This window comes from Podarcis tiliguerta (assembly GCF_965153285.1).
Source record: "Podarcis tiliguerta genome assembly, chromosome: 1".
Taxonomy (NCBI): Eukaryota; Metazoa; Chordata; class Lepidosauria; order Squamata; family Lacertidae; genus Podarcis; species Podarcis tiliguerta.
In genome coordinates, this window is record NC_139534.1 from 114,840,662 (window position 1) to 114,868,125 (window position 27,464).

General features: G+C 45.2%; 1 protein-coding gene and 1 long non-coding RNA gene across 6 annotated transcripts in view; both read right to left on the bottom strand.

Annotated features, from left to right (window-relative positions):
• Positions 1-984: 984 nt before the first annotated feature.
• LOC310678086 lies at positions 985-6,648 on the bottom strand. Its single transcript, XR_014511608.1, has 2 exons — positions 4,290-6,648; positions 985-3,635 (listed from the first exon to the last, which is right to left on the bottom strand). It is a non-coding gene; the product is annotated as an uncharacterized lncRNA (long non-coding RNA).
• Positions 6,649-12,607: 5,959 nt separating this feature from the next.
• The window catches only part of CLMN (calmin), a 71,024-nt gene continuing 56,167 nt past the window's right edge, over positions 12,608-27,464 (bottom strand). For all 5 annotated transcript variants that reach the window (XM_083435231.1, XM_083435234.1, XM_083435233.1 and 2 more), the window contains 8 exons: positions 24,786-24,976; positions 23,182-23,375; positions 22,886-22,968; positions 20,926-22,194; positions 18,644-18,831; positions 16,483-16,543; positions 14,488-14,552; positions 12,608-12,811 (listed from right to left, as the gene is read on the bottom strand). In XM_083435231.1, coding sequence (XP_083291357.1) covers positions 12,649-12,811; positions 14,488-14,552; positions 16,483-16,543; positions 18,644-18,831; positions 20,926-22,194; positions 22,886-22,968; positions 23,182-23,375; positions 24,786-24,976 — 2,214 coding nt within the window. In that variant the 3' untranslated portion in view covers positions 12,608-12,648. The remainder of the gene's footprint in view (positions 12,812-14,487; positions 14,553-16,482; positions 16,544-18,643; positions 18,832-20,925; positions 22,195-22,885; positions 22,969-23,181; positions 23,376-24,785; positions 24,977-27,464) is intronic.

The window sequence follows — 27,464 nt, forward strand, 5'->3', positions numbered from 1 at the left end:
ATTTACTTCAGAACGGGTAAATTCACTATTACAGCAGGGATCGTGTTAGAAAACTATAGGGATGGAAAACTTCTGTGCTTCTTACAGACTCTAATAATACTTTAGGTGTCAAGCAAAAATGTTCCTCTTCAACCAGTCCTTTCGCATTTTAACATCCTATACCCTTTTAAATGTGTTGTGGGAGGGAGGGGGTTATTGGTTTGGCTCTTTTTTGTTGTTTTTGTTATGTATTTTGTTTTTACCTTGTGAGCTACCCTGAGATCTATGGATGAAGGGTGTTACAGTGGTGCCCCGCAAGACGAATGCCTCGCAAGACGGAAAACCCGCTAGACGAAAGGGTTTTCCGTTTTGGAGGTGCTTCGCAAAACGAATTTCCTATGGGCTTGCTTCGCAAGATGAAAATGTCTTGCGAGTTCCTGCAATTTTTTTTCGCTCCCCACCCCCTTTTTCTAAGGCACTAAGCTGCTAATAGCCTTTTAGCAGCTAATCCCTTAAGCCTTTAATAGCTGCTAATAGCCGCTAAACCGCTAATAGCGCTAATCCGCTAAGCTGCTAATAGGGTTGCTTCGCAAGACGAAAAAACCGCTAGACGAAGAGACTCACGGAACGGATTCTTTTCGTCTTGCGAGGCACCACTGTATGCAAATTTAATTTAATACTACTACTACTAAGAGTAGCCTTATTATTTCCCCAATGGAGGCTTATCACTAGGCTGTGCTTTTTCTGGGGGTACTCAAGAGTATGCAGACCCCGCACCTCCCCCCCCCATTTTAAAAGTGTAGCACTTATTGTAGCAACTTCATGTCAATCAATCAAACTTCAATCAATCAGTCAGTCAAACAAGCAAGCACTGAGTAGGGGTGACTAGAGCCAGGGGTGCTTGGGGGCTAGGCTATTCTCTTGTTCTCTTTCTTTCTCTCTCTCCACATACACTTATGGGGAGTGGAGTGTTCATTTTTGCAGACATGACTCTTCACCCCATCATCACAATACATACATAAATTTATTTGTATGCCACCTTTCCATGGTTAAATCCATGCTCAAGGCAACTTACAACATGAAGGGGGGGGGGAATCACATAATTACAAACATAGTAAAAGTAGTCATAAACAATAAATAAAACGTCAAAAGTACGCAACCAAATTGAACCATTACCACATAAATCATAAGATCTAAAATAAAAATACAAAAAAAAATTAATGTCAATAACGGCAACAAGCACCCCCTCCCTTAAACATTGCCCCTAGCCCAAGAGTCTGTTCAGCAGCCTCAGCTTTTGTAGCTGGAGTCAGTCCTCTCAGGTCAGGTGGGAAAGGCCGGCAAGGCAGGGAGCAGGTCTTCCAGGACACAGCCAAGATCTCAACCACACTCCCTCCCAGCTCACCTAACAGTTGGGGGGAAATTGGAGGTAGGACACCCCCATTGGCCACACTAAAGGCCTCTGAAGACCGTGTGATTACCATCTGTAAACTGGGAATTTTTAATTATGTAAAATGATTGGAGGTGTGTGCACTTATATCTCAAATGTGGAAGAGAGAAGGCTCTCTCTAAGGTACAGGCTCTTTGGTTCATTAATTTTAATTGGGCTTGTTCTGGCTTGCAGGCTCAATTTGGCAGTGACGCTGAGTTCTGAGTGTAACGCAGCAACTAGGTGCGGGTTGCTTTTTGTATATCTTGTTCTTGTTGTCCTTCTCTCATTCTCCTGTCGCTTTTGCAAAAGGTCAGTGCCTCCCACTTTGTAACGTTGGTTTTTACAATGCCAGCCTGAATTTACGGGCCCTAGATGTCCGCTTCAGGAAACTCCTTCCCGAAAAAGAAGAGTAAAATCAATTCTAGCATTGAGCTGCATCGAGAAGTCTGTAAAAGATTAAAAGGTCGCAGAACATTAACCAAATACAGTGGGAGCCTTATCCCCTGAAAGAACGTGCCGTGCCTCTTGTTAGCATGGGCTGATTGGAGAAGGAAATAAAATCAAAGGAAAGGGCATCTAATGTCTACGAGGAATCAATGACAGGACAACTTTGTGTGCAGAATGTAAGGAACATAGCAAGCTGCCTTAAAAGCAGGCGAGAAAATCTAGCCCAGTATACCCTGCTCTGACTCACACAGCAATGCTGCTGACTCCAAACCCTTCATATTGCGTGGTCAGTCAATCCTTCCTTCGCCCAATGTTTGCACACAGATGGGACTCCATGTTACGGAGGTGCCCGCAGAATTAGGAGCGCAGGATGCTGTCTTAGGTTGAGTCAAACCATTGTCCCATCTAGTTGAGTATCATCTACATTGGGGCAGCAAATGGGGTGCCTGCCCTCCAGGTGTCACTAGACTGCTGGTCAAGAGTGATGGAGGTTGAGTGTCCAACAAGATCTTGATGCCCTAATGTTGGCTACGCCTAGTATACACTGACTGCCAAAGACTCTGCAGGGTTTCAGGCAAGGTTTTTCCCCAGCCCAACTTGAAGATGTTAAGAACTGAACCCAGGATCTTTTACACTTTACAATGCACTGAACTAAGGCCCTTCTCCAAGGAACCACTAGGCATCATCAGCTGCTCAATTGGAAGGTTCCAAATGTCAACCAGTTAGGGGAAGGACTGAGCCAGCCATCTGACAGTAGGGCAGGGGCAGGCTTTGGTCATTTTTCGTAATACAGTGCCCTGTGTGAGCCCAAAATTTTGTGCCCCCATATTTTCAACTATGGATCTTCTCAATTTTCTGCCTTCTTGGCTTGGTGCCCTGGGGGGGGGGGCACAGCTTGCACCTCCCTAAATCCAGGGCTGTATATGGGGTAGAGCAGTGATTCCTAAACTTGGGTCTCCAGCTGCTTTTGGACTACAATTCCCATCATTCCTGACCACTGGTCTTGCTAGCTAGGGATGATGGGAGTTGTAGTCCAAAAAACAGCTGGAGACTCAAATTTGGGATACACCGGTAGAGCCAGTTGCACAATTTTCCTCCTCGCTCTAAGCATGAATCCCACTGTACAGTCTGTATTGTTATAAATTTGTGGGGAGGATCCCCCTCCCCACAAAAACCCCTAATAAATGAATGAATGTCAGGATCTAGTTAATATTTGGAATATTGAAGAGAAGGTTCCAGGCCATTGCAGAATACAGGCTAAGCTTCCTTTTCAAGCCAGGGTCTCACCTGGGATAGAGACATTAGTATGACAAAATGTATTGATGACCAACATCACAGAGAAATCCTTGGACCCTGGCAGGCTGTGCTGCAGGAAAAATGTGGCTCTAAAAAACAAGGCTTGGGATAGCAGGGGAGGAGTTGCTTGCCAGAAGGGTATGCTGAGAACAAGAAAGAACAACAAAGGTCAGAACCATCTTGGCAGGTGGAGAGAGAGGGCAGGGGTGCCTCTGTCTGCCAGTAACTTCTGCACTCCCTCCACCTACACTCAGTTTGCATATATGTGAATGAACCACATATCTTAAAAGTCACTAACTTTTCTGCTGCACCCCCTTCATTTCCCCAAAGGAACACAGACTGTGGAAGAGGGCCAAAACCCCTGGTATCTTGGGCATTGCTTGGCAAAACTTGGCGTTGCTTGTAACACTGTAAAGGGAGGGAGCTTCTCTTGCACAGCTCCCAAGATGTTTGTCCATTTGGGTATTTCAGTTTGGTAACTCTATAAGCCAGGGACACGGGTGGCGCTGTGGGTTAAAGCCTCAGCACCTAGGACTTGCCGATCGAAAGGTCGGCGGTTCGAATCCCCACAACTTGCCATTCAAGTGGAGAAGAGATTGCCAAAGAAAAATAAGCACATGCATGAAATGTGATTTGCAGGAGTCGCCAAATTACACAGGAATTTTGCAAGATGTTATGCAAAGCATTTAAGCTCATTCCTGGTTTTCCTAACACTCTACAATCAGTGATTTACGGAATCATAACAGAATCATCATAGGGACGCGGGTGGCGCTGTGGGTTAAAGCCTCAGTGCCTAGGGCTTGCCGATCGAAAGGTCGGCGGTTCGAATCCCCGCGGCGGGGTGCGCTCCCGTCATTCGGTCCCAGCCAATCTAGCATTCGGTCCCAGCCAACCTAGCAGTTCGAAAGCACCCCGGGTGCAAGTAGATAAATAGGGACCGCTTACCAGCGGGAAGGTAAACGGCGTTCCGTGTGCTGCGCTGGCTCACCAGATGCAGCTTGTCACGCTGGCCACGTGACCCGGAAGTGTCTGTGGACAGCGCTGGCTCCTGGCCTATAGAGTGAGATGAGTGCACAACCCTAGAGTCTGTCAAGACTAGCCTGTACGGGCAGGGGTACCTTTACCTTTACCTAACTCTATAAGCCACAGATGTCATGAGACAGCATAATGAAACAGTAACCTTACTACTCGATTGTGGGGATAGAATAGAATTTTGCTCCACACGGACAGGATAGGTTTTCAAGATTAGAATGTGAGGGAGAAGGCAGGTGCTAGCCTGACATGTTTTCTACGTAAGGGATTTATTTTTGCTGAAGTAGTGCAGTACACACAGACTGCTTTCGCCTGCTGCTTATGAGAACAAGACCTAGCAGGAAATAAGCACTCTGAGGGGCCAATTTTATCACACTGTTAATTAGAAGGATGCGAGGAGGAGGACATGATGATAAGCTAGCTTGTAAAGGAACCTAATGGCTGGTGTAATAGTTGGATTTTTAAAAATAAACTGTTCTGCATTGGTGATCTGAATCTTAATGCCATTAGCCTTTACCATGAAAATAAATTCTGAGCACCTTTCGCTATTTGCTGAGCTGCTGTGATGTCATGGAGGGTTAATGAACACTAGCTGGTTCTATGGAATAGAATGCTGAAAATGGTGAGGCTGTTGAGTGGGAAATGGGAGGCTAGATTGGGGTGGGATGGAGGGAAAGAAACCAAGTCTATTGTTGTTGAGAGAAGATGCACGGACATGGGGAGGGTGTCTGAAACGGACATATTAAATTTGGTGTCGCTGGACTGATTTTTGGCGGCAAGTCTGTAATGTATCAAATGTCAGGATGGAAATTAATAGACCAGCTGCTATGAGCCAGATTTGGCCTGTGGGGTCTTCCAGTCCTGTCAATCAGACCGGAACTGAAGCATGCCGATGAAGAGCTTGTGGGGTACAGAGATCATAGGGATGACCAAAGCTGGGAATTCTTCTCAGAAGCAACTTTCCCCCTATGAAAAGGAGAAATTACAGAAACCCTTTCCTTAACGATTGACCCAGTAAGTGTGACTTCCATACAAGGAAGACCAAGACCAAGTTGTCATCATTTATAAATGCCAAAAGACCAAGTTGTCATCATTTATAAATGCCTTACAATAATTTTTTTTAAATGATGAATTGATGGCTAAATTGGAGCAAGGTACCAGCCCTCTTCAGGAACATTTATGGAAACATAGGAAGTGAGGACACACATACAGTGGGGCTGTGCCTTTGGCCCAGTTTCACGTCACACCTCTTTCACTGTCCCCTTGGTGTATTTGCAGCAAACTTCTTCCCGGTACAAAGTGAGAATGCTGAGTTTCCAGGTTCTCACTCATTCAGGCGGCCTCCATGCAGGGGAAGCTGGCCTAATAGGGCAAACAGGGCACTGCCCTGCCATGTTTAGTCTGTTCTCAGTCAGCCCCAACCTCCTTACTGAAAAAAACCTGTCCTAGGGCTGGCACTGGCTGTTAGCTTCTGACACCTTCTTAGGGTTGCCTTTGCAGAATTCAGCAGGGAGGGATGGGGACCAAAGCGGAATTTGGTGGCTCCATTGGCTCTGGCTCCACCTACTTTTGGCCTTCCTGCCTTCCTTCCTACAGACACACAAGGTGCCCATGCCACAGATGTTCACCATAAACTCATAAGTGCTGGAGGAATCGTGCAACTCCAGAGCCCTGCTCCACCCCATCATCCCTGGAGAGGCTGGCAAGAGCTTCTTAAGGATGCCTTGGCTTAAGTAATTAAAATACGGTATGCAATTCTTCCCGATATTGTTATTTATATAGCACCAGTACCAGCATGCATGGCACTTTACAAAGTGTCAGAGGACAAGCCCTCTACCCCAAGGAACTTACAAGCTACAATTCAACCCATGGGAGACAACAGAAGACACATGATAGGAAAGCTGTAGGTGGTGTGTGTGTGTGTTTATTTTTGTTAAACGTATTATTCTTAGTTACAGAAGGGCAGGGGTTCCCAAACATCTCCCTGCCCCAAGACCATTTGAAAATTGCGGAGGGTCTTGGTGGCCCACTCAGTGATTTCTCTGCCTGTTTAGGAATCGTGATCTGCTGTGTATGCTTTTTGAGTTACCCTCTGCTCCTTTTCAAGTGTCTTGTCAGCCTCTTTCCCCAACTTGGGATCTATCTCTATCCGGCACAAGCCAAAGTTTATTCACCTGGGGAAGAAAAAAGCCGCCTCCTTCTTTCACTTCCACAAACCACCTGAATGAAACTCCCGGACCACACACTTTGGGAAGCCCTGTGGTTGCATGCAGGGACTAAGAGAGGGTTAGGGGTCCTGATATTTGTAGGACTCCAGCTCCCAGCAGCCCCAACCATCCTGAAAAATGGTCAGGAAATAATGGAAGTTGTAGTCCAGCAAATATCTGAAGGAAAACTGGCTCCTGGATTAAGATGTTGCTTGGAAGCCCTAGTACCTGTCTGCCTCTTCTCAAATCTTTTCTAGTCCCTGAGACCTCTGGGTATAGGGCAGTATATAAACTATAATAATAATAATAATAATAATAATAATAATAATAATAACCAAATTATTTCAGCTTGTGACAAAAACAGTACAAAAAGCTGTTCTGACTTCCTAAATACGCAGAGGTTAACATAGATTTCGAAGAGGAAAGTAGGCAAACAAACCAATTTAGTACAGAAAATCCATCTATTTATTTGAAAATCAGAGGCATTAGAAAATAAAGTTTCAAGCTGTTCACTATTGCACTCTCCTTTTAAGATAACTACAGATCAGTGGTTGGGGCGGGGGCAAGCCACGTCCCCTTTGCTGTTTGTTCCAACTATACATAAAACATTTTATTTCTTTATTCTTAAAAAAATACTTTTGGAGACTAAGTGCAAACATTCAGTGTATAGAAGTGACCGGGAAAACATACCAGGAGTACATAATGTGCTTGCTTATTTCTGTGCTTTTAAAAACAAATCCTTCTGTCTTAGTAACACCATGTTCAGATTGTCCCCGCTCAAAAGAAATGCCAACGCACCACAGAACAAAACCTGAATAAGCCAAAGGTTGCCAGTAGTTTGTAAAGAGTTCAAATCGCAGCACAATCCTTTGCATATTTACTCAGAAGATCTGTCAAGGATTTCTGCCACAAAAAAATGTGTATAGGACTGCAGCCTAAATAAATGAACTGCACTATGCACCCCAGAAAAAAAATATTGGTGTGCAGTAGTGTAAGTTCATAAAGGAAGTTTTGTTGCTTTGTGTGTTTATTGCATTTATATCCCATCTTTCCTCCAAGGAGCTCAAGGCAACATACCCAAATGCTGCCCCACTTTATCCTTGCAACAAACCTGTGAGGTAGGTTTGGCCAACCTAAGGTCATCCTGTGAGCTTCACGTCTGAGTGGGGATTTGAGTGCTGAGCCACTACATCACATTGGTTTGTTCCAATTCATTTACAAACTCTGGTTAAGCCCCTTCAGGATCTTCTTTTCCTTTTTTAAAAAATAAGGTTCTCTATTTTACTCTACAACCCTGAGGACTAGAATATTGGGATACAGTATATATTTAAATGAAAGTTTTGGGTTTCAGGATTTCACCTCTGGAAATGCGAGCTTCTTCCTTTGGTGCTTTAAGTGAAGAATTTCAGTTATTTAAATACTTGGGTGCATGCAGCCCATTTCTTAAACAGTTCAGCAGTGGAACACACTGCCAAGGGAGAGTGTGGCACCTTTTTTTTTTTTTGGAAGCCTGCACAGAAAGGTTGGTAGGCATCTGTTGAAGATCCCTCGGGTCTGCCTTTGGAAGGGTCTTGTGTGTCTTCACGTTAACATAGGCCTGGGGAGCTGGATCTGGATTGGCAAGCTACATCCTTACCTCCCCTGCCCCCTGCAGGATAACTCCGCAAGTACTGTATTTTTTGCTCCATAAGACGCACTTTTTTCCTCCTAAAAAGTAAGGGGGAAAGTCTGTGCGTCTTATGAAGTGAATGTATGGTCCCTGGAGCCAAATTGCCCAGGGTCGAAAAGCAGATTGTGTTTTGTTTTTAGAAAGAGGAAAGGGGGTGTTGAAACAAAGCCACTGAGTAGCTGATCGGCAAGCAGTTGGGAGGGAGATAAGAGACACTAGCGATAAAGGAGGCTGCCTGGGAGTGGGGAGGTAAAGACAGCGAACTTGCAAAGAGAGGAGACAGGAATACTGAAACAAGCAGTGAGGAGAGAAATTAGAAGAAAAGGAGGAGCAAAAAACTGCTCCAGCTAAGGAAAAGACGCTCAGGCAAACAAGAGGGAAGGAAGCCGCTGAGCAGCTGAATGGCAAGCAATCAGGAGGAAGATAAGGGACGCTAGCAATAAAGGAGGCTGCCTGGGAGGGGGGAGGTAAAAGCACATGGATCCTTGGGATTTTTGCATTGGGTCACCCCAAATTCACCATCAGATCACATAGCATGTCCATGGCTACAGCCTGCACACAAAAAAACCTGCATCCACTGTTTCATGGGGCCGCAATGGTGCAAAAACATGGTTAAAAAGCATGGATCCACAGGATTTTTGCATTGGGCTACCCCAAACTCACCGTCAAATCACATATCATGTCTGTGGCCACAGTATGAACCACAAAAATCATACATCCACTGTTTTGTTCAGAATATTTTTTTTCTTGTTTTCCTCCTCTAAAAACTAGGTGCATCTTATGGTCAGGTGCGTCTTATGGAGTGAAAAATACGGTAAGTGCGGCCGCCCAAGTGTCCAACACTCAACATCAGAGTGACATCAAGTGACCCCTTTTCCTTTGTCTGTATGGTCTGAAATCAAGCTGTGCCAGAAAAGGCACAGAGCTTTGCAGATGCTAAGGACCCTCTGATTGTCAGTGCTTGCAAACTCCTGTGCCTTTGCTGGGAACATTGGCAGTGCCTCTGCAAGCCCAACAATCAGCTGTTCGGTGGCACAGAGCCATGAGGTGTCTCATGCCGCTTATGGGGCGGAATTTGACTAGACGGCACTAGATGGTTTTAGCTGTCCGTGTTGCACGATTGGGCCTGCAGTCCTAATCAGAGTTACTTGGGAGCAAGCCCCACTGAGTGAACATGCTTAGGATTACGCTGTTAATGGGCAGGAGGGCTGCAGCTGCAACAGGGCAGTTATGTGCTGCAAAAGCTAAGAAATGGGGTTTCTTAGCCTCCTACAACAGCACCCTCCAAATTACACTAAGAGCTACGGGAAAACGGAGTAGGCAGACAACACACCACTGTTTGCTTCTCTCGCAGCATTCTCCCCTTCCCGTAAATTCAGCTAGGTTTCTTGGCACTGTTCAAGAGACAAATTCTGTTTTGCTAACCCACATGATCTATCAACTGCATGATGTTTAGGGCAGCAGCTGCAGACTGTGTCTGGTTTAATCTGAGCGCTCTGCCGCTTGAATGGCTAGTTAGTAAGCACTGGGGTGGAAAGGGAGAAATAATAATAATAATACAGTCATCCTTGCAGCCCTTTTGTTTTCCTGGCAGAGGAATCATTTTGGAAGAATATCAGTAGCATCAAGTGGCAAGAGAAACACTTTTCTGAGGTATCGTGCTGCTTGTCACAGATGACTTGACTTTTTTAGAAAACAAAAATGCAGCTATGACACATTTGGGGAAATTCAGCAGGATTGCCTCCAAATGATTTCTCCCAGTGATCGGGATGCTTGCCAAAACGGACGTGCACAATTCAAAACAGCCAAAATCATGTCACACAGAGAAGGTCCTCTTCCTGCCACGTCAATCTGACACAGAAATAAGACCTCAGAGGTTTGGCCGCTGTTACATGCAGACGGCAGCAGAGGCAATAGTAATGGAGTTAATGCGGCTGAGAAAAGCCCAGCAGAACCGCCATACGTTTGGGTCAATTCAGGGACATCAAAGAGGCTTCAATAATTTGAAATTGGGACAAGGTGAGCTTGGGATGTCAACAGGCTGGATGGCCTTTTAAAACCTTCCCCAGGGCAAGCTAAATTGATGGTATTATTTCTTACCGCAGGCAGGAGACATCATTTCTACGTGCTCCTTGTCTCTAGCAACAGACAGGACACCACAAAGAAAGGCTGTTGATTCTTTGGAACTTTTATATGTATCTATCAATTTATCTATACAGGAGAGCTTTTAAAAATGGTATTTCCCCCACCTGCGGTGTGAGGTGGTACAGGCCATTCTACTCCCTCATTCTGCTGCATGAATCCAGGGAGTGTGGTAACAATCTTTTCATTGCATGAACTGAGCCTACATTCAATCGGCTTCCCAAAGAGGTGCAACAGACTCTACCCTCTGTATTCAGAACATGTCAAGCCTGCTGGATCAGGCCAATGGCCCACCCAGCCCAGCATCCTGATCTCAGAGTGGTCAACCGGATGCCTCAATGGGAAGCCTGCAAACTGGACACGAGCACACTGCCCAGCTGTGATTCCCAGTAGCAGGGATTCAGGGGAGGTAGAGGAGCATCATCATCATGGAAAGTAGTCATTGATAGGCTTGTCCTCCATGAATTTGCTAATTCCTCTTTTAAAGCCATCCATTCTGGTGGCCATCACTGCCTCCTGTGGCAGCAGGTTCCTTCATGCTCCGTTTCTGAGCTCTCCAAAAGGATGTGCTTAGCTGCTTTTGGAAACCAAATGGTGGACAAAATGGATATAGGTCTGATCCAACTTCTTATGTCCTTATTCCCATCCACTGGGACATTATGAGTTTTATCTGGGAAACCTAACCGTTATTGAGACCCCAATGTTCACGCTTGTTGACATCCCAACTCTGGTTCACATTTGTTGCCATCTCAACACACGGAGCAAATTCCGGTTGTGCGAAGGTAGAGGAAGAAGCATGTACAAGACACACACTGGAATCCACTATATAATAATGACAGCCATTGACACTGAGGCTCTGGTGCTACGGGATTATGCTGAGAGAACCATGGACTGAGCATTTTACAGATTCTAATATGGCAACCAGAGGCTAACAACTTTCCTACCTTGGTCAATAAAACACAGTCTCTCACCTCATCTCAGTATATGGCTCATCTTCTCTCCTGCCCACCCTCATGACACTGATACGGTTCCAAATAACAACATTTCTTCCGTACATTTCCCCTAAAAATTATAAACAGGGTCCCTCCTTCATTTTTATCTAGAGCAAGGCTGAGGGGAGCCTGTGGCCCTCCAGGAGTTGCTGGACTACAACTCCCATCATGCCTTGCCACTGCCTGATGGGAACTGGAGTTTTTTTGCGATGTAAGCAGGCATCCATTTCTATTCCGCCCCATGTCCATAGCATGCCACGCCGGTTCTGTACCACTGCAGTTCAACTTCCATCAAAAGCCACATTGTTCATCTTGCTGTACACTGTGGTGAAATTTTACATAATTATGTAATTAATCCATGGTGCACCTGAAGCAGCAAAACCAGCCTTCATCTGCCCCATCTGCAATAAAACATGCCTCTCCTGTATCCGTCTCTACAGCCACAGCAGGTGCTGTAACTCTCCAATGGTTTGACTTCACCTCCAAAGATGCACTCCTCCATTGTCTCCCAAAACAGACAGATGCCAACAATTGTGATACTATTCCACATCATTCATTTAAATACAAAGGACATTGGATAAAAAGGAAACACAATGCAAAGGTTGTGTGTAACATCAATTAAATATTGTCTGAGGACTAAAAACAACAACAGTGAAGACTTGAAGAGCCACAGGTTCCCCGTTCCTGACTTAAATCACTGTCTGCCATTCCTTCACAATCCCATATACATTAACCTAAAAATTGGTTAAATTCTGGTCTTGAGCCATATCACATCTTAAGAAAGTTCTCTGGAGCTATTCCAGATTCTTCTAGCATAGACTATATAGTGCAATCCAATACATGTCTACTCAGAAGTAAGTCCAATGAATTCAGTAGTGGGTACCAGACTCTAGCTGCACGTGTTAGATAATAAAATAATTACATCTTGTTTCAGTTTATGGAGGAAGGACAACTTTCTTCAATCAAAAATTTCTACTGAAAAAGTAACACAAAAAATACACACATATATATTTTTGGCAGATTTCATGGCTGTAGATAAAATCCGAAGTATAAGAATGATTCTTTTTGAAGACTAGAACTCTCTAAATCTAGGATCTTTCCCTAAGAGATTATTCATTTCATTTAACATCCTATAAAGCAAGGCACAGACATACAAAAATTGCAAGTATTAAGTAATTATCCCAATGTCTTCATTCTCTCTCTTGATATATATAATCTCTACCTACCTATCTATATAAATATATACTATATGTACACAAAGTCAGGTGAGCTGAATCTTCATAATGTAACAAGCCACCTGAGTAAAAGAACGAGCTCTGAATTCAGGGGAGGGGTGTGTGGAGTCCTGTACTTTGGCTACCATTTCTACCTCCTGAAGAAACGCATTTAGGGGCACATCAAACAAAGAACATCAAGCCGCTATCTTTTATTATTCTGGCTCACTCACAGGGATCAAAGGGGGCTGCTAACCAGCTGTGGAAGGAGCAATAAGCAGTAGACCAGCACCCAGAGGAAAACAATGAAGTAAAACAGCTCAGGCTGGTCTGTCCGCGGAGAGGGTGTAGGCACGCTGGCCTTGTCAGAAGAGTCTGTCCTTTCAAGGTCTTTTCTCTTCCTGCAAAGGAATAGGAAGAAAGACAGTCACTGGAGGCCTATCTCAGAGTACCTTGGCTGAAGGTGGGCAGCTACTGCAGAGAAGGAGCCTTGTGGGATCCCAAAGATGATCCACCAGGCCAGAAGCAGCTCACTGGCATGGGGACATTATGCTAGCTTCCTAACAGGTGGGTCACTGTTGCCTACCAGGAGAGAGAGAGGCAAGGCAGCAGGGAGACTGGCGTGGTGCAAACACATCATCAGAGTCAATCCAGTGCTCCTGCCAATGGAACTGCACTGTGCTGACCTCCTTGCCACTTTCCCTCTCACTAAGCAGCAGCGACTCATATGCCAGGCTCCACCCTACCCACTAAGCCACTTCTACTCTGGACACCTTCATTACTACCCTTCCAGGTCCAAGGAAAAGAAAATCCTGATTACTGGAGCTTTCGGTAGCTAGTTTCATTGGTTTAATGCATCACAGAATTTGGTTTGCTTCACTGCATTTGGCTTGTGGATAGTTAAGAGCCTGCTGAATTAGTTGCTGTTATCGATTTTTTAGCCCACAATGGCAGATTTCTTTATTAATTTGGCTGGCTATTCTCTATTAGGATAATCATTTTTAAAAATAATGGAAATTTCGTTACGTCACACTGAAATGCCATTTGGCAGAAAAAGGTGGCACACAGATCTTTCAAGTGTCAGTGAGTCAGGTTTTTTTAATGCTTGGACCATAGGCCATTCGCATAGAAGATAAATACAGTGGTACCTCTGGTTATGTACTTAATTCGTTCTGGGTTAGCGGAGTCTGTAAACTGAAGCATATGTAACCTGAAGAGTATGTAACCAGAGGTACCACTGTAAATGCAATATAAAACCCAACAGTATAAAATACTGCGTAAAATAATGTTGCTGCCTGGAATCATACATAAAGCCTACATCTTTAAAATACTGCATACTGGTAAGTCACATCTAACATATTAAGAACTTACATATTTAATACAGACAAAATCATTCATCATTATCCCCAAAGCAATCGAATGCAATCTCCTTAATAACCCTTGCCCAGATTTTCAACGCTGCTAGGGCAAAAAGAGAGACCTTGTGGGTTACCCTACAATCGGTGTTTGACAGGAAGTAGAAAACTTTTTCTGGAATGGGTCTATCAAGTGTAAAATAAATAAATATGCAGGTGCAGCAATGGGTAGTAAAAATGCCAAGTCAGAATTACCAATCAGTACATAGCGCTGGAATACGTGGCACTTTATGGAGGAAGAAGCAAAAAGACAGATTGCTGCTCTGATTGGCATTAATCTAAGATAAGTCTTGGTGTCTGTGTGCATGTGTAGGGGGCAACATGGAGTTGGGAAAAGAAAGCTTAACAAGGAATAAATAACAACCAGGGCATAATCCTCCTTGTCCTCAGGCTCCACTGCAGGCATGGGGAAACCTCCAGCCCATGGGCCAAATCAGGCCAAGCAGGGTCCTAATTTGGCTATGAGGCTGTTTTCCCTAAGCCACGCCCACCTGCCCCATACCTAATGCCAAATAACATAAGGTGTATGGCAGGTAAAGACACACAGTTCCACTTGCAGCTCCTGAGTGGAGCTTATCCTTTGCGAAACCGAGGCTTGCAGTCAAAGCTGGTGTCTGTCTTCACCCTGAGGCCCAACTTATGAAAGAAGGGTAAGTGCCCACCTGGAAGAGGAGCTAGCAATTTCACTTGTAGCCGTGCTCTTTGGAACATCAGTGCTGCCAAGTTCCTGGAAAATAATCAAATCCAAATAGTCACAACAATATAATTAAATAGCCTGGACTGTAAAAGATATAACAGGTGTATTTACAGTATTTATATCCCACACTGTAATAAAAGTCTTCTGGACAACTTACAATCAAGGGGAAATGGTTACATTTTAAAAAAATGAAAACCATGAAATCTAAACACAGCAATAAGCCAGCAGCAGAGAACAAAACAAGAAATGAAACACACCACAGTACCCAAATTTTCACAGATCTTAAGACCCTAAACTGGTTAAGTATTTGGGATTGTTGTAAGCTGTTATGGAGCTCAAATCTTTTGCCTTTAAATAAGTAAGTGTAGAGTACTGCTTTCCAGGAAAGCAGTACTCTACACTCTACACTTACTTTGCAATACAGGAAAGCAATACAGGAAAGCAATACTCTACAAGTAAGTGATCATTTGAATAGTTACAGGTAGGTAACCATGTTGGTCTGCCGTAGTCAAAGCAAAATAAAAAAATTCCTTCCAGTAGCACCTTAGACACCAACTAAATTTGTCATAACGACTGTTAATGACTGCAATTGGTCTTACAGGAAAAAGCAAGGGGTGAGATGATAAAACATGATAAAGCTATTTTTAGCCATCTCACCCCTTGCTTTTTCCTGTAAGACCAATTGCAGTCATTAACAGTCGTCAACTAGTTTACCACACCTATCAGCCAATCACTCATTCTCACCACCCTTCTGAGTAATAACCCTCCCCACCCTCTCACTATATATAAGGGTCTGGTGACTTCTGTTTCAGTGTATCTGAAGAAGTGTGCATGCACACGAAAGCTTATACCCAGAACAAACTTAGTTGGTCTCTAAGGTGCTACTGGAAGGATTTTTTTTTATTTTGTTTTAATCATTTGAATGTGATGACTTGTAGTAGTTTTCAGAATTGTAAAAAGGCTTTATTTTTTCAGATAAGAAGATTTGGCAAAACGAAATGGAATGATATCATACTTCTGGGAAAAAGGATTAAACCGGAAGAACACTCATTATTAACATTTTCAAAAACGCAAGACACTTTGGAGAGGAGACCCCAGTAGTCACCACCACACCTCATTTGATAGGAGGACTTGGGGAATGTCCTTCAATGATCATCTTAGTGTACAGGCAGCCTGCTGTTTTAACAGCACTGACAAGGGGAAGGCATATTGAAAAGCAACAGTGTAATGCCACAAATCCCACGGCAGAACATGCTGAAAGAACCTAAAACATGGGGAAGGGTCATAGCTCTATGGTAGAGGTTGTGCTTTGCATGAGAAGGTCCCTGGTTCATCTCTAGGTAGGGCTGGGAGGTGGGCAATTGGCTTGATCCAGCAGATCTCCTCCTGCGATCTTATCTTAACAACAGCAGGTCTGCTAAATGCATGGTGAGAGCAGACACATATCAATGCTGGAGCACAGTAAGCAGTTCAGTTCAAGAGAGATCTCAACTCAGGGTGACAGAAAACAGACCCCCCACATACAGAAAGATTAAAAGCCACTGGCTGTCTAACTGCTTGCTAACCAGAATTACCGTATTTTTCGCTCTATAAGACACACATTTTCCCCTCCAAAAATTAAGGGGAAATGTGTGTGCGTCTTATGGAGCGAATGCAGGTTCCTTGGCTTCAGCGATAGCAACGCGAAGCCTCCGGAGCGTGGCGGGAGCGCTCCCACTGCGCTTCGGAGGCTTCGGGTTCCTTTCGCTGAAGGGTAGGTGCCCCTTTTCTCCTGCCGCTTTGCTGAAGGGGCGCTGCGCAGAGAGGGGCATAATTTTTTTTCTTGTTCTTCCCCTCTAAAACAAGGTGCGTCCTATGGTCAGGTGCGTCCTATAGAGCGAAAAATACAGTATTTAAAGCCATCTTGTACTAGCTTGGTTTTGAATGAATATGCAAAAGAGAGAGACGTGCATATATTTACCTTACTGGTCGACTCTGCTAAATATCTTTGGGAAACGACATTGGGATCGCTGTGGCTGACCCTGAAAAGGTTAATTGAATCAATATGTAAGAGAAGCTTGATTGGAAAGACAGCCCAGCTCTAACACTTTTGAAAGGCATGCTCTAAAGAGACAAAACACTGGCTAGACATTCTTTTCCACCCCAGTTTCAAGTTATGCACAACACCATATCATCCAAAGACATTTATCTCCTGCGTGGTCCAAGTTCTCAAACTCCTCCGCAACCAGCATTCCAATTTACTACAATCCCAGCCCAAATTTATATGCAACACTGTAGAGAAACCATAGCTCTGGGAGAGAAAATGACCAGACTCCCAAGTTTGCGTCTAGGGATGAAGCATGAACTTGCTGTTGTCTGCACCTTTTCTCTCCAGAATGAGTAGAGCTTATGGAGAAGAGGACAAGGCAGTGAGGGTTAAGGGATGAAACGAGGAACGTCCAAAATAGTTTCCTGGGAGTTAAAGAGCAGGAAAAGGAAATGGTGTTGAAGTGGCCCAGTGAAATTGCTAGGTAGGATAAAAATTCTTGAAAGTGAGTAAGTGGGGAGAATAGGTGGAGAGAATACCATATTGGCTCGAATATAACCCACATCCCCCCCCCCAAAATTCTGACCGTGAAAAGTGCTGCTTATATTCGCAGCATTATGGTATACAGCCAGGAGTGTGGGGCAAACAGCACCAGGAGCGTCCAAGGCCAGGAAGGGAGAGAGCATGGAAGGGAGCAGCTTATATTTGGGTATTTTTTTCTTTCCCTCCTCCAATTTTAAAGGTGCAGCTTATATTTGGGTAAATACAGTAGATACAATATCATCATCACAATTTATTACTTATACCCACCCATCTGTCTAGGTTTCCCCAGCTACTCTGGGCGGCTTCCAACAGATTAAAAATACATATAAAATAATGTCACTTGAATGCATAAAGCTTGTTTGAGACTCCCCATTGTGCTAACAAGGTTTAACCAGTTTGATTCATTGTATTGAATGATGATTCTGGAAGAACAGGATCAGAATCCTATACTCAGCTGTGAGTCCCCCACAAAGTCTCTTCTCTCTCTCCCCCCCCCCTTTCCACATGCACAACTCATCTAAAAATAAAGGTAAAGGTAAAGGGACCCCTGACCATTAGGTCCAGTTGTGACCGACTCAGGGGCTGTGGCGCTCATCTCGCTTTACTGGGCGAGGGAGCCGGCGTACAGCTTCCGGGTCACGTGGCCAGCATGACTAAGCCGCTTCCGGTGAACCAGAGCAGCGCATGGAAACACCGTTTACCTTCCCCGCCAGAGCGGTACCTATATATCTACTTGCACTTTTGATGTGCTTTCAAACTGCTAGGTTGGCAGGAGCAAGGACCGAGCCACGGAAGCTCACCCCGTCGTGGGGATGCCGACCTTCTGATCGGCAAGTCCTAGGCTCTGTGGTTTAACCCACAGTGCCACCCGCGTCCCACAACTCATCTAGACAACATTTAATAGCCTCCCACTGAGTGCTACTGCAGAGATGGGTCAAGGCCCATAGCTCAGCATCTGCTTTGCACACAGAAAAGTCCTAGGTTCAAACCTTACATGTCCGGATAGGGCCGGGAAATGGCCCTTGTCTGAAACCCCGGAGAGCTGCTGCCAGTCAGTGCTCATCCAACTGTTCCATCTGCACAAGTATTTCAGTTTGCCAGATGAAACGAGCCCCTCTTTTCTCCACCTGTGTGCTGATCTGGGGGTTCCCCTGACCCTCCAGAGCCAACTTCAGGGGCAGGTGGGTGGGTGGGGGAAACAACTTGCTCATTCTGCTTAGAGATCAGTCATCGTTAAGAACCGAAGCATGTTTGTGCTAAATTTTTCCACTGAAGTCAATGGGGCTTAAACACACTTCGGCACTTATGGGAGCTGATCACCCCGCAGGTCCCAGAAGTGCTTAGATTTTGGCTGCACCTCGCCCTTCCCAAATGCATCCGGTTGTCTGGACTTTTCCTCCCCTGCCTGAGCTATGGCTGTCCAGGACTGCAGCCAAGAAGGCCAGCAAAATATGAGACGTGGCAGGCAAATAAGCTTTGCCTGGAAACCAGACAAGAAAAAGTGGCAAGACAGGTTTTGTGTTTAGGAACCAAAGAAGCAAACGGAAAGCACCTCGAAAGCCCCTGATGGTCCGTGGATTCTTCCTCTAGCTTATCTAGTAGCCGGGTGGAGCCAGCTTTCGGACTTGGGTTGTTTTCTCCTTGAAAAATTGACTTGTTCTTCCTTTTCTCTTTCTTTTTGCTCCTTTCTTCTGGCAGTTTTCTTTCTTCAGCCGCAGTATCAAACTGGTTTACCACTATCTGTTAAAAATTAAAATTATGATAATTCAGGTTTTTAAAACAAGAGTTTGTACAAGTTTATCAAGATCCACCTATTTAATCTTTGAAGCTCCTTTTTTCTTCTTTATATTGGCAAACTGCATTCACTTGCTTGTTTAGCTAGCAAGCTAACTAGACACAGACATGCTTAGACAGAGGGATTTCTATTTTGCCCGCTACCCAACAAAATAGAGGTGCCCAAAATGGCAGGAAGCTGGCAAACAACATCAAAATAAAATAGATACAGAGGTGGGTAGCTGGGTGGAGGGAAGGATTTCTGCCCTGTCTTCCCACCACTACAAAATAAAGGTGGCTAACAAGCAACAATCAAACAAAAAGTCACTGAAAATACAAAAGGCAGCGATCTTAACACTGAGATACCCTAGACCAACTAGAAGAACTCTGTACAACAATCAACTTGGAAAAAGAAATCCTCAGGTGGCAATGGAAAAATTGTGAAGTACAAAGCCATCTATTCTTCTGGGGCAGATAATTTCACATACTGGGTTCCACAACTCATTTGGCGCCAGATGTTGCTGTACTCCAACTCCCAATATTGCTACGCATTGGCTAGGCTGGCTGAGGCTGCTGGGAATTGGAGTCTGACAGCATCTGAGGGCTGCCATGTTGACGACCTCTGTCTCAGAGGGTGCTTTAGTGCGCCAGAATGCAAGTACGGCTCTACCGATACCAAAACAAGCTGAACAAAGTGGGGTTATGTGTGGACAGAACATGTTGTCCATCCTTAAGCTGATCTTCTCATTTTGACAACTGTTTCCTAAACAAGTAAATGTATACAGCGTCACTGCCAAATGATGCTTGGGACACTTTCAAGAAAAGCAAAGGAGAAATGAAACCAACCAAGTATCCAGGATCAGGGCTGCTTCACACATCATGGTTTGCATCGAGGCTAATTTAGTTGAACTTTGGCCTCCTTGAAATCAACAGGACAAATTAATTCTGACTGATGTTCCACTGATGTCAAAGGGAATGAAGTGCAACTAAGTTGGTCTGGATGCAACCTTATGTTTGGTGTTTAGGTATAGGTGTTGCACCTATAGTGCAATTGTGACAGATGGGTGTTTGAAACCAAGGGCACCGTAGAGGCAAACTCACAAGAAAAGGCAGGTTTGGCTACAGCTCCCTGTTGAGAGTACACTTGCATGGTAAATCTGGGATTGTGTTATTTGTGAAATGACCCTTGGGATTTTCTAACACCCAACAAAACACAAACACATCTATGAACACAGCTGCAGGATTAGTACGTACAGTGGGAGACTGGCCACTTGAAGATCTCGCTTCCCCAACAGAGCTAACTTCTTAGGACAATACATCAAGTCAAACAGAAGCGAGTCCAAATTAAACTATCATTTTAGGCTGATATTACACCTTATTTTAATAGCTACCAAATCGGGTCATACGGTTGTATCCAACTAAGTCCTACCCGGAGTAGAGTCATTGAAATCAATGGACCTAAGTTAGTCACGACCACTGATTTTAATGGGTCTACTTTGAGTAGGATTTAGTTGGACACAACCCATAGTATACCACATGAAAACACTGCATTGCTCCAGAGGCTCACACGCTAAAGTGCAGTACCATCTACTACTTCTGCCAAGAAGAAGTCACATTGGTGGAAGACAAGTTCCCTGACTCTCATGGGAATAAGACTCTCTATGGAGCAGCAACCACCCAATTTGGTTAGTGTGTGTTTGACCAGTCAATGGGCCTGATCCCAGATATTTAAATTTAAGCATTTAAGTCAGGGGTGGGGAGCCTGGGCCTCTCCAGATGTTGCCAGACTACAACTCCCATCAGCCCCAACCAATGGCAATGATTGGGGCTGATGGGAGTTGGAGTCCCAACAGCACCTGGAAGGTCACAGGTTCTCCATCTCTGCATTTAAAGACTACTTCTAGGTGCAACACCAGGGGGGTAGACCCAAGCAGTTGCTAGTCACCAGAGCTCTCAGAAAAAGAACTATGGTGTAAGCTTCTCTATAATAATTTAGATGGCATCCAGTGCAAGGGAAGAATTTGGCACAAGCAAACAAGTAAGTGCAAAAAGCAACCGTACCACAGGGACATCTGAGTGAGCAGAATCCACGCTGTTTGCTTTGAGTATCACATTCTTCCCTTCTGCAGCAGCCTTGTTAAGGGAAGCCTTGGTGTGACCACGAGCATCTTTTTTCTGCTTCTCCGGGCTTTTATCATCCAAGGCTGTTGGTGCTGCATTACTCGTGTGTAGGCCTGCCTTTGAAATATCCTTCTCAGCGTTTTGGTCAAGCAACTCTTTCTCCGCCAAACAGTTTACTAAAAGCTCGGCGCAGATCTTGTTGTTTTCCGAGAGGGTGGGGTCTGCGCCGGGTGTAGCAAAAGCATCCAAGACGTCCGATATGGGAACGTCATAATGGGGGTAATAGAAGAGGTCATGGGGGATTATGGAGATTTTGGAAGGGTTTGGCATCATTTCACCCACCGAGCTGTCTTCGTTAGTAATATCTAGGCTCTTGGGAGTGTTTCTAACTGGAGAAAAACGTTCCAATGGGTAACACTCTTCTGAATAATCGTTGAAATCAGGTCCACCAGTTTCCTGGTGAGTAGCATGTCCTTCCTTTACGGAAGAAGACTGCATTGCATGGTCATATTTTTCTGGGAGCTTAGATATTTCCTTGTTCAACAATTCTAATATATATTTCTTTGTGCTCTCTTGCTCATCAGCAGCTGGAATTGGATGTTCAAGTTCTGTTGTCAGATGTTCCGGTACATTTTCAGGTAGAGGGGATGAGCAAGGCTTTTCATCAGATGATTCTTTTGTTTCAGTGGCTGGCTTGTTCTTGCTGAATTCTTCAGAATCGACTCCCGAAAAGTCAGCAGGTTCAACAGAATGTTTGTGATACGGAGGTGAACTTGGCGGAAGAAGGTCATCGCTCTGGGTTGGTGAATCGGACATACTCAGCTGATCCCCTTCAGACCCGTTTACATTATTGGCAAGAATGTCGGCAGCAGAATTGGGCCGATAATCAACAGGCTTTGTTATTGGCAGTGAGCTCGGCCTCTGAGGTTCTTCTGTGGAAGTCTCTGAATGATCTGATAGTTGCTGCTGCAGATTGTCATTAATCTCCTCATTTGCCATATGAAAACTTGGGTTCTCTGGATTAAGGGGCGAACCAGGAATATAGATTTTTGGAGGTGAAGACTGGCTTCTGTCCAGGTGACCGGTATAGGTGTGCTTCCCATTCTCATTCAAAATCAAAACCTTCCCTTGATTTTCTTCCCCTGGTGTCCCTTTGACGTGGAAAGGAGATTCAGTTGCAAAGTCCTTGTCCGGATCTGAAAAATCTTCCTATACAACATTAAATAAATCATCATCATCATCATCATTTGATAAATAATATTTCTTTTTGCAAGGTAGTTGTCGGAACAATTAAGCCACGCTTCCACCAGCCCACCAAAGACTTGCTATCATCATAGGAAACAGTAAGACATCTCTGCCTGAGTTGCTGCGTGCTTCCCAACTGTAAGAAGGCAAACCAAGAGCAGTGACTCACATGCAGAGATGCAATGGCTGGTCTCCTCTGAGGGCAGAGGGTGTTTCTGCTGTGTCTCTGCAATAGTCAGAAGTGACCAAGCCACCTTATGCAGAGATGCATTGGGCGGCCTACCGTGAGTTATGGGAGTGTTTAGTTGATGAACATCTAATGATATACCTGCAGCCCTCTCAACTTCCAGGTTTCTCAGGTGCAGTTCAGGAACTGCTCATGCAGAGTCAAGATCCCAACAGTGTTTCTTTGATTCTTGCCATTTCCAATCTAGGGAGTGGGGAGACAAGAGGAAAGCCACCCACATTTGCTCCCCACTGTCCATATTGTTGGGAATTGGGTTGACCTAGTGAAGTAAATACAACTGAGGCCAGGTGAGGGAAACAATCACCCAACTTCCTCCTAACTGTGGAGGAGGTGCTTATCGCTGAGAGTGACCTAACTACGTTTACAGGAAAGAAACATTCAAAAAGCGAAGTGAAGGAACATACGTACCCCTTCCAGCTCTGGGAAATGTTCCAAAAACTGTGCAACGTAGGTCACAATGGACTGATCGTCGGGCGACTCAACCATGATGTCTGGGGAGACACACATATTGTCTCGTGATGAATCTAAATTTATTTCCTTTTACTTATTCATTTCATAAAAAAATTATATGACACTGGCTTGTAGAAAAAAAATTCAGAGTGGTTTACAAACAAAGATAAAACAATGTAACGATCACAAGGCCCCACTGATCAGCCTGTAAATCCCAAAAGCCTGCAGAAGACATTTAGGTATGAACAAGTTACCTTCTGGCTCCAGAAGCCTTGGAATACCTAGGTGGTTATGTGCTGTAGTGAATGCATCCTCTAAATTCTCCCGGGGTGATTTCTCCAAAGCTTGCTTCATATCTACCAAGCTCGAATCTATGGCTTTGATTACTGCCAAGAAAGCCAGGCCACTTCGCCAACTGCTGGTAAAGTCCTGAACAGCAACCCCATACCTGGAGGCGAGAGTACCAAGGAGAGAGGTGGTATGAAAATCCATACAGGGAGATGGGCATGTTCAAGACTCTCGTAACACAGAAATTTATTCCAGTGCAAAGGCTTCCTAGCTTTAGGGAAATGCATCATACTCTAAGCATTCACAAGAGGGAGTTTTTGTACACCAGGTGCCTTTTCCTCTATCATGGGGTGAGAGAGATCCAGCTGCTTAGCCCTGCTGCCCACCCTCAGAGGACCACAGTGGGAGCTTTTGCCTGGCAAATGGTAACTGTCAGCAAAGGAATGTAGGAAACCAACCAAAGCAGTCCATTGGTCCATCTAGCTCAATATAGTCTACACCAGGAGTAAGTAACCTCCAGCCAAATTTGGCCTGGCATGCATCCCAGTTTGGCCGTGAGGTTGTCCCTGCCACCCACCCAAAACCACACTCGCGTGCCCCACACGTGAGGTCACCTATACATGTGGAGCAGATAAAAGATACATCTAGAGCAGGTGAGCTGAACCACAGAATTGATCCCTGTAGAAAGCAGGGCTGAAGTCACCTTGCATCAACAGGCGGGCTGCTGGATTGGCTTTCACAAGCAAGTTCCCTGCGGGGAGCTTGATCATGCAGTCAAGCCCTGTACTTAGTACTGATGAAGCCCCATGCACATCATTTTCCAAGCATCCAACAACCCGTTTACCACTGGGCATTTGGGAAGCACAGAACGAGAAACTTTGACAGGTCATCTGATGCCACTGATGATTTCACAGGTGGGTTGTCCCACTCACCTGTCAATGTTGTCCCACAGTGGTGGGGATAGGGAGCGATCTGACCCACCCACCAGGCCGAAAAGGTTCCCTACCCCTGGTCTATTGAGATCTATTGATATTGATGCTGCATTTTATGTTGTATTTTATGCTGTTTTTAAGTCATATTTTAATCAATGTTTTATATTTCCTGTTAGTCACCCTGAGCCCGGTTTTTAAACCGTGAAGGGCAGGGTATAAATAAAACTTTATTATTATCATCATCATCATTATTATTATCATTATTATTACATTAGCTGGGAGATGGCCTTGTGCCTCATGTCAGCTAATGAAAGGGCCAGCCATGAGCACATCTTTACACTTGGGATCACACCAAGGCAACGTATGCTGCAAAGAAGAGTCGGAATAGGGTCTTATTACTGACACAAAACACAGAACTGTGAAACAGGAAGGACAGGAAAAACTCAGCTGCATAGCCCAAGATCTTCCTTGGCTGATACAGGCAAAATTACAGAGCCTCTTCTATTGCTTGCCCTCAAATCCACTTTGAATGCATCCAATCCATTTCATCACACAGATAACTAATGGAAATCTTCCATCTGATTGGCAGTGGGATTTGCGGCGACTTTTAAGGGGGGGAGGGAGAAAAGTCGGCTTACTTTCTTGTTTTCCTTTGGACCCAGTTCAAAAGGGTCTTGATTGCTTTTCGCTGATCCTTCACCGAGACAGACATGCTTCTCTCGACATTAGGCGTGTTGGGATGAGAGGTGTCTGAATCAGGGCCACTGGGTCCCGACGACAGGCTGGAAGACGAGGAGTTCCTATTGAGGTTGCCTGTGAGTTCTTTAATCTGTTGCGGGGGGGGGGGGGGGGAGGCAGCAGCCAGGGTCAGAAAAACAGAGCAGAGAATCCATCATTCTGTCATGCTGCCTTGAGGACAAGCAACCCTATTCATTTCTTCAGGCAAGCAGCCGCTTCCAAACTTCACAAACAGCCCTGTCATGCCAGCTAGCCCCGCGCGAAAGGCAGCGTTGACTTGGGGCCCGGTTTCATGCTATCTGAAAGAGCACTCGCCCCTCGGCGAGACACACGGCAAGACTCAAGCCAGCAGCCTCGGCCGCTGCATTCCAGACACAGGGAGTAAAAATGCATAGCAACTTCTAAATCAGGGATGTGGCTGGACTTTAGCTCCTGTCAGCTTTGCCCATTGGCCATGCTGGCTGGGGGGAGGTGGGAGTCCCACAGTATCAGGAGTGCCACAGGTCCCCACCCCCCAATTCCTGCTCTAAAGGCAAGGATCCTGCAATGGAATGAATATGGCCCACATGTCTTAAGGTCGTATTTCATGTCAATGTCCTGCTTGCACGATTCCCCTAAGCTCCTCTGGGTTGGTTACTGCAGTTAACAGGAGTCCTAAGATGGGCCTGGGATTTGATCCTGCAGGGCTCTTCTTATGTTCTGGTATAGCAACAAGAACCACAAGAAAAAGGTCACATCTGTACTGTGCATTTTAAGCACTCTTATGCTATTTCAACAGTCAGGGGTTCCCTCAGAGAGTCCTGGGAACCGCAGTTTGCTAAAGCTGCAGAGAGTTGCCAGGAGACCGCTCACACAGCTAACGTTCACCAAAGCGACTGCTTTGAAAGGTGCTTGGAAGTCCTGACTTTGGGACTTCAAAGCACCTTGCTCACGGCATCACTATGATGTCATGGGTGCAGCCTTGTCCACCAGACAAATGCAGTCCATGAGGCTGACCCTGATAAGGATCTCGCACCTGGAGCCAAAAATGTTCCTTGCTCCTTGTATAGACAAAATGGATTTTCCCATAAACTATGGAAGACACAGAATGCTAGAATGCAGAGGAGCAATTCTCTCAGTGGAGAGAGATCAAATGGTGAGAAAAAAACTACAACAGAGTTTTCGGGAACATATAGGCAGCTGGGGGATGGGGCAGACTGGGGTAAATGAACCATATAGTGCTGGAGAGAAGAGCGAATCCTTGCTTCTCAGTCATTTGATCTTGTGGTGCCAGAAGACCCCCATCAACAAAACCAGTATTAGGAATTCCTTTGCATGAGATAACAGAAAAAATCCAGAATCATTTTGGGTGAATGCAGACGTCACATCCTGATCTCTTAAGGGCAGTTAAAGAGTTCAGTCACAGACATGCCTTATGCTGTCTTAATAGCTCAGTTGGTAAAGCTTAATCTCACAGTTGTGTGTTCAAGCCCCACATCAGGCAAAAGATTTCTGCATTTCAGGGGGTTGGACTAGATGATCCTAGTGGTTCCTTCCAACTCTACAATTCTATTCTTTAATAATAATATTGTTTTATTATTTATACCCCGCCCATCTGGCTGGGCTTCACCAGCCACTCTGGGCAGCTTCCAACAAAACACTAAAATACAGGTTATGTATGAGCACATAGGGCAGGAGTGGAGACCCTGTGGCCCTCCAGAGGTGGTTGGACTCCTCAGCCAGCATGGCTAGTGGTCAAGAATGATGGGAGATACGAGTCCAGCAACATCTAGAGCTTCTCCAATTTAAGGGGCAGAGTTGGGGGTAGGAAAGCTGTCCTGCTGGGTTTGCTGACTTGGGAGAATCTGCTTTCCTGTTTTTGAAAACTTGGCTCACCTTTAAAGAAACAGAGTCTGGGTCAATCTAGAGGCGGCTACAATGACACAGCTGGCATTAAGCATGATTGTCCTTTGTTTAGTAAATAGTAGCTGCCAGGGGTAGGGACGCGGGTGGCGCTGTGGGTTAAAGCCTCAGTGCCTAGGGCTTGCCGATCGAAAGGTCGGCGGTTCGAATCCCCGCGGCGGGGTGCGCTCCCGTTGTTCAGTCCCAGCGTCTGCCAACCTAGCAGTTCGAAAGCACTCTCGGGTGCAAGTAGATAAATAGGGATCGCTTACTAGCGGGAAGGTAAACGGCGTTTCCGTGTGCGGCTCTGGCTCGCCAGAGCAGCGTTGTCACGCTGGCCACGTGACCCGGAAGTGTCTTCGGACAGCGCTGGCCCCCGGCTTCTTTGAGTGAGATGGGCGCACAACCCTGGAGTCTGTCAAGACTGGCCCGTACGGGCAGGGGTACCTTTACCTTTACCTTTTTAGCTGCCAGGGGGTCAGTTGAATTTGGATTGGGACCCTGGTGGCAGCAAAGGGTAAATTCCCTTCTCTCCACCTATCACCAGCTGCAGTCCTAATCTGGACACACACATACACACACAATAGCCCATGAGTGTGGTTGCTATTTAACTGAACAAAGAACAATCACACAAGCTACCAGCTGTTCGATTATCATCATGTCTACTTTGGCCCTTTGTTAAGCAATGTCGGAAATTT